At 36.3% G+C, this 7,408-nt stretch overlaps 2 protein-coding genes across 14 annotated transcripts in view; one reads left to right on the forward strand and one right to left on the reverse strand.

The window, feature by feature from the left end:
• Positions 1–254: 254 nt before the first annotated feature.
• Positions 255–4,990, reverse strand: LOC115236138 (RING finger protein 10). Of its 6 annotated transcripts, none has more exons than XM_029808380.1 (12): positions 4,517–4,990; positions 4,252–4,433; positions 3,874–4,082; positions 3,041–3,131; positions 2,722–2,909; positions 2,398–2,647; positions 2,202–2,327; positions 1,921–2,125; positions 1,543–1,794; positions 1,282–1,456; positions 717–1,099; positions 255–578 (listed from the first exon to the last, which is right to left on the reverse strand). In XM_029808380.1, the coding sequence occupies exons 1-12, from the start codon at positions 4,614–4,616 to the stop codon at positions 478–480; spliced, it is 2,262 nt and encodes a 753-aa protein (XP_029664240.1). In that variant the 5' UTR covers positions 4,617–4,990; the 3' UTR covers positions 255–477. The 6 variants fall into 6 exon arrangements, with proteins under 6 accessions (XP_029664240.1, XP_029664239.1, XP_029664241.1 ...); XM_029808379.1 differs by having other exon boundaries at positions 255–581; positions 4,517–4,988; XM_029808381.1 differs by having other exon boundaries at positions 255–581; positions 4,547–4,987.
• Positions 4,991–6,934: 1,944 nt separating this feature from the next.
• LOC115236100 (afadin) overlaps positions 6,935–7,408 on the forward strand; it is a 47,416-nt gene continuing 46,942 nt past the window's right edge. For all 8 annotated transcript variants that reach the window (XR_003884133.1, XM_029808300.1, XM_029808299.1 and 5 more), the window contains exon 1: positions 6,935–7,177. The gene's annotated coding sequence lies outside the window, so the exon portion shown is untranslated. The remainder of the gene's footprint in view (positions 7,178–7,408) is intronic.

Raw genomic sequence — 7,408 nt, forward strand, 5'->3', positions numbered from 1 at the left:
TCGCATTCGCGGTTCCGTTTGTAGATGTATACCAATCTTTTATCGGATCACCTCGCGCGCGTTTCTTTCCCGATTCGTGCGAATTAATGAGAATTTTAGTTAGAGCACGGAAAGGAAAAGCGGGGAAGAGATGCAGCGAGGTAGTTGGCTACTTAGCAGCTGGATTCGAGTTTTCTGATATTTCGGAGCACGCGCGATGCAAGTCTTGTTTCGTTTACAGTGACGACGACGGAGACAACAAACAGATGCACGTGTATCATTAAATAATTGTTGTTTATATGGTAAAGAATTACAATAATTTTCAGTACAGAAATAAAGACATTCAATATGTATGCCCTACGATATCAAATAATTGTAGCACACAAGAACTGTAACGAAATTAAAAATGTTCTACAATTGATCCAATAAAGTTACCAATTACCATTATATAGCAAAAAATTAGCACGCAAAAAATATCATATGCGATTGTATAGGTAATTACAAAGAATAACCGGATGTCATGCCAGTCGTTAACAGTACAGTTCCTTTACTCTTCTTTTTCTTCTTCTTCTTGCCAGCTGCGCTACCCTCGTCCTTCGCTTCTGAAAACGACAACGATTAAGTTGAGAGATAGGAAAAAATTTTAATCGATTCTGTACTACATATAATCATATACTCTTGAGTCTGATAATTCAGTCATTGGTTTTTCGATATGTAGCCAAAGTAGCGCGACTTACGTTCAGAAACATATGGTTTTTTTTCATCTTCATTAGAAGAAGAACTTGTACCAGAATATGTTTTCGATTTTACATGCCAAGCATTGGCAGACTTATCATGTGTCTTTGTTGCTTCTTTCCCTGATACTTCTTCGTTCTTGGTGGATGACGTTGTACTGACGTTGTATTTTCTCGATTTTACAGACGGCCAAGCATTGGTAGATTTGTTACACGTCTTTATTGGTATTGTTGACGATAACTTTTTGGTTATATCGGCAAATGTTCGGATCTGTCCATGCGATGAATGGTCCGTTTCTTGTTTGGGAATTTCATCGAACGCGCTCAAAGGTGGACTACTAGCGATACTCGAAGTTGCCGATTCTGAGAGCGACAGTACATGCTCGCTATGTCACAAAGCAAAATAAATCAAATGATATTTCTACATCACTAGACATTACAACTTGCATAGATACAAAGCATTTATGTATGTAGAAAATATTAATGAAGGCAATATTAATGAAGGCAATATTAATGAAGGCAATATTAATGAAGGCGATATTAATGAAGATGAGATTATTGCACTCACTTGGAAAATTGTAGTTCTGCTTGCAATTGAGGAAAATGTTGATGCGATTCGATGTCAATGTTAGGCGTTGGATAGATGCCAATCAGTCTATTCTCAACTTCTATTATTTTTTTCTCCCTTTTATTTTCTTCGCGTTTCTTCTGTTCTCTGTTTTTCTGTCTCGAATTCAATTGCTCTACCGATATAAAATCAATATAATAATAATAATAAGACAATATATTTGGAGAAGTAAATTTTATAATAGATGATGTGAATAGTTACCATGGAAATTACAAAGAACTTCCTCCGATACGAGTGGCGGTTTTAATTCGATCTCAACTGATTCGAATAGACAAGTAAGTGGTAAGTGAGAAAGACATGGTAATTTCTTCCTCAAATTAGCCGTGCAGATGCTTGCTTGCTTCTCGAGAAGTTTACCCATTATAACAGGTGGGCAATACTCCAGACTACCATATTGCTTTTTCAACATGCTCACATTCAACCTATCAAGATATAAGTGCTGTCCATCCTCAGCTAGAAATTAATTAATAAATGTAGCATTAATCTTATCTCTGACATATTAGGCATCATGTAATTTGAAATGTCTTAAATTGTCAATTCTTAACTATAACATATCTAAGAATTTATGCAATAATTTACCTTGATAAAAGTATAAAAATTTGGGAGGATTTGAAACAGATTGGCTATCACTGGAAACACTATCTATTGAAGATTGTTTTTCTAAAGGCGTAACATCCTCTTTGCAACATTTGTTGGCATTTATTTCATTTCCGTGTGGTGTTTCCTCAGTAATGTCTTTTTTTATTGTATTTTCCATGGATAGAGCATCTTTAGACTCTGTATCCTTATATTGCATAACTATTTTTTATTATTCCATGAGATATGTATGATATAATTATATACAGTTATGTTACTGTTACCTTCCATAACTTTTCTTTCCTTTTCAATAATTCGCCGAGTGCTTGGTCGATGTCAAAAGCCATATCTGGATTATCCTTAAGTTCAAGTTCTAATTCAGAACGCTCGCGCTCTATGATGTCCATAATCTGAAGATAATTATTATCATTTGCATATCACTCTTGCATTTAAGAGCATTGAGAGTTTTTATCAACTTACATCTTTTACATTTGCAATAAGAAGTTTTGAATATATCTGATTAGCAGCACTTTTCGAAACGGATAGAAATGTTGTTGGTGGATGAATCATAGGTTCCATAGGTGTCGCAAATAGTGAAGTCTTTTCGCGTCGCATCAAACGTAAATTGATTGTATCACCCAAGTTGTATGTATTTCGCGTAATCTCGACCACACTAAGATATATATATATATATATATATATATATGTGTGTGTACATCCGATATATATACTTTGAATATTTTCAAAAACATTTCAATATCACGTGTATTATAATACACAGTAATGATAATTCTATACAATTACCTTTTTAAGTCATCTTTATGAAGATATTCATCACAAATGGGACATTTGTAATTGCCTGTTTCTTGACAATAACGTAAGTAACGAAGAATACAGGGCCAGCAATAGACATGACCACAGCGAGTCATTTTGCCTGCGACTGGTGCATGTAAACAAATAGGGCAACAAAGATTTTCTGAATTGTGTAATTTCTGGAAATAGATCAACCATTTTAAATTAGACTCAATTAATATACATCAGTAATGATATATATATGTAAGAAAATTTTGCAACAAATTTTTCACTATAACAAGATTAGTGAGTTATAGTGGAAACAACTTACAATTTGCTCAATCAATTTCCAATCCACAAGAATATCAGCGTTGGTCAAATATAAGGAATAATCTCCGCTTGCAGTTACAACAAACTGGCAGCTATCAATATATGTAAAGATAGAGATAATGTATACATATTTAATGTACAGATTTTCAGAATTATTTTCATATAATTTGTACACATTATTATCTGATATAATAGGCATATAAACAATACGCTATTTACAATATATTAATATGATATTGTTAATACTCGAATTCAAGTACTCAGGTTTTCTAGCACAAATTTACTTTGAAATAAATTAGGAAATCAAATAACTGAATTTTTGAAAATTTTGTGGATACAAAATTTTATATGATTCTAATGTGCAATATTATCATATGAGATATTTTTTTGTTTTGCATAGATAAGCTAAATATATCTGAATAATAATTGAAATAATCAGTTAATATATCTGTGGTTTTGGGTAATGGATGGATACCCGAGTAAGGAGACTGCCTTGCTCGTATTGACAGAATTATTACTTTTCTGCAGGGTGTGACTGTTGTGCACAGTTGCTGGGGATTAACGATCCCCCAGGTTCCCGAGTTCAATACACTGCACACACTCATCAGAACAGTACACAACACATATACAGTCTTCACTCTAAGTCATTCATCTGCTTATTTCTGCATAAAAACAATATACTCATCTAACTATAATGTAACTATATACTACCTCCTTATCAGACTTGATTTGCGCACAATGCATCCAACTCCTACCCAATAACAAACTCAATCTTTGGCAGTATGAACAGAATTGTTTTGTGCCATTAACTAGAAATAGTAATAGGATTATTACCTAGCTTGTATAAATTGTTCTTTGTTGTACTTATGTCGCTGCACTGGTGGAAGCAATCTATCATTGTTGAAACTATGTCTTCCTACATCCCTGCTTTGTGCATCTCGCGTTATATTTCGTGCGTAGTGAAAATTCAGCAAATAATTGCCATTTTTTTTTCTTCCTTGGACCAATACTGAGTCATACTCAGGTAGCTTGTTTTCCACTACCTGTGAATATACATCAAAAACCTGGGTTTCTAGCATGAAATTTGTCTTGTACTAACAATAAGCCATTACATATTATTTTTGGATATATATATATATATACATACAATATGAAATCTGACAATTAAATTTAAAAAAAAGATAGAAGCATATTCCATATATGCAAATCAACCTTGGAATTCTTCTCTGCACCGCCATGATGTTGTCCTTTAGGTCTCTGTCTCTTAACAAAATCTTTTGCTTTCTGTACATTGTACTTTGTTGGTTCATTTTTGGTTTCATTTTTAGCAAATTTACTGGCGCCAGTAGGTTCTCTTTTGCGCAATGTTCCCAGATAGAGTTCATTGTTAACATCTGAAAGAATTGCAACATAAGGGTCAATATTTTGCGAAGCAAACAACGACGATAACAATTTGTTGTGACTTTTTAATAAAGACCATTGCGCGATGACCTTGAGGTGGATGTACCTTGGTTCTCTCTCGCATCAGTAGCAGTCCCCTCGGCAGAGGACGGCGTAAGTTTCGTCTTTACATCCATTTGTGAATCGATTATAGCCAGTCTGGTGACTCGTCTCGTCGCAGCTGCGGTCTCCTCCGTCTCCTCTCCTCGGAGAAATGATATCTTTTCGCATGCCCGTCATCTTCTTCAATAAGCCATGTTTCGTCAGTGCCAAAGTGATAAAAAGTGTCTCGATATGCCGACGTGCCGACAAGTCGATACGGAGCTGTACGGGGATGAAAACGCGAACGTCGGTGAGCGTGAAGCTCGTCTTCAGGGAGCAGTCGGCCTCCCCTTTCGTCGTGAACGACGATGATCTTTTGGCCCTTAACCTTAACAATGGTCACGATCCAAATGGCGAAACCTAACCATCTGCGGAAGCGGAAGTGAAACACGTATGCTTATATTCGATACCGTGGCTCGATACTCGCATGATTCACGTAGTATTTATGTATATATATATATATAGGCTGCGGTCCGAAACAAGCTTACAGCGCTCACGACGTTTAAGGCGCTCATGGCCGGTCCGATTCAAATATCACGCTATAAGTACTTTTGTTTCGGACCAATTGTAAGCTTACTCACGTGCTGTATAACCTAAAATTCTATAATATTTGTTTTTTACAATATGCTTGGAAGTTTTCAAATCTTATTAATTTAATTATATGTTTAATATTCATCTTATTTATCGTTGAAATGGAGAATAAAGAGCAGAAAAGTATATTGTTGCAATGTTTGGAATTTTATTGCGAAAGCGATGATAGTGATTTAGAATTTATAATGAATACATCTTTAAGTAGCGATAGTGAAGAGGACGAAACAAGAAATTTTGTAGAAATTATAAATTTATATTTAAATGAAAGAAGAGATAAAATACATAATAGACCTCGCGTCGAGAATTATGTTGAATATACTAATGTTCTTCCTCCTTTTCTAATCGTTGCTTTTCCGCGCATTTCTGACGTCACGTAACTAGGATGCTCATGGTGACCTACCTTCCAACCAGGGGCACCGTGAGCGCTGAAACGTCACGTATCTATGACGTCACTTTGTTCATTAGAACACTGCGAGCGTGAATCGGACCGGCTGTGAACATGCTGTTAGCGCTGTAAGCTTGTTTCGGACCGCAGCCATATATATATATATTTCGCGGGTATGACACGTCGTTTGAATCTGATAGAATTATCCTGACGAAATTTTCTCAGTAACAATAATTTATTATCTCACCTAATTAATCAATTAATATATTAATGAGAGAATTAATTACCAAATTTTACTTTTGAATTAATCATCAAATTTTCTTTTTAGTTTTGAGAACATTAATTTAGAAATTTTTTAATGAATTTTACAGATAATTAATACACTAAAACTAATTAACTAAATTAGTTCATTAATTCTCTTGTCGATGTCTCATAATTACATGAATTTCAGAATTAGGCATATTATTTATATAAAAAAGTAACTTCGATATCTTTTTTTAGTAATGAATTCAATAGTTTTATTTCTATATCGTTATCACTTCTTCTTCTTATCTGTATGGATAGTTAGGCTTCGCTTGCGAATATCGTTATCACCTATTACTACATTTCTATAATTAGATATGGGGTAATTAGATATGGAATAGGGAGAAAAAACTGCGACCAATTGAAGCTCGAAGTTGTGGTTTGTGTTTACAATATGACGTTTTGCGCTTGCGTAAATAGTTATGTATAGAGATTAGTGATCTACATATGTAGAGATGGGAAATAAATTTCTCGACGTTGATAGCCCTGACGTCGAAGCTTCGCATTTTCACCGCATGGGATCTCCAAGATCGAATTCGTAGTTCATTTGTCAGCGTACTGTTCGCGACTTATACACAAATACGCAGCAGCAAGTATTCGCTAGCTTCGTGATCTCGCGTGTGTGCTTACGCTTGCGCGCGTTATAATAATCGCGCGCCTGTGCGTTTTCGAGATAGTGACGTAGTGCGTGAGTGTATCGTGCATCGCGCGTATCAGACGAACGACGAATCGCGGTGACAGTTGCTGCGACTACTTCCGAGCACGCCCGACGCTAACGTCACTCCGGTGCGCCCCGGCGGTTTCACCAGTGTCGCGAGACGACGCGCGCGAGAAAGAGTTTCTCTCGCGTCTGTTTACGCTTTAGCAGGATCGCGTTTTCCAGGATCGTGCGAATGTGCCTAGATATGCGTTCCCTCGACGCAGCGGCTCGACGAGCGGACGGTGAAGCGGCGGTGCCGCGCGAGATTCTTCGCGCGTATTGGTGAGGAGCGGTGCCACAGTAACCGGTGTACTTCAGAGTAGTAGTGGAATTTTCAAGGAGAGACCTTCAAGAGGAAACTGCGTCTCACCTTCTGGACCTGGCAGATAAATATGCGTAGTATATCGAAGATATACGCGTAATGGAGTAAGGACACTCGCGCGTACTCGCTTTGTTCGCGACGATGACGTGACGTGATGCGTATCGGACGGACCTGTTGATATCGCGCCTCCTTATCGGCGACACCGTGCGACGTACGACACTGCCGATGCCTGCGAGACTTGCGATCGCAACAGCGATATCGCCAACTGTTACCTGCCTTTTCTAGTTTATCTCAGGTTCGCATTATGTTTCGCATTCATTAATATTACGCGTCATTATATTTATATGCGGAAACTTTAATTGGGTTTTCCAGAAATGACACAAAAACATTTCTATATGTCTTTAGGGCAATAATTAAGCAATTCAATTTTGATACTGCTTTATTTCAAACCAAATATTTATAATTTATTTATACATTTAATATATAATTTAGTTTAAATATGTTATATAAAAGATATTATATATAT

The sequence above is a fragment of the Formica exsecta genome, unplaced genomic scaffold, assembly GCF_003651465.1.
Source record: "Formica exsecta isolate Colony F162 unplaced genomic scaffold, ASM365146v1 scaffold245, whole genome shotgun sequence".
Taxonomy (NCBI): Eukaryota; Metazoa; Arthropoda; class Insecta; order Hymenoptera; family Formicidae; genus Formica; species Formica exsecta.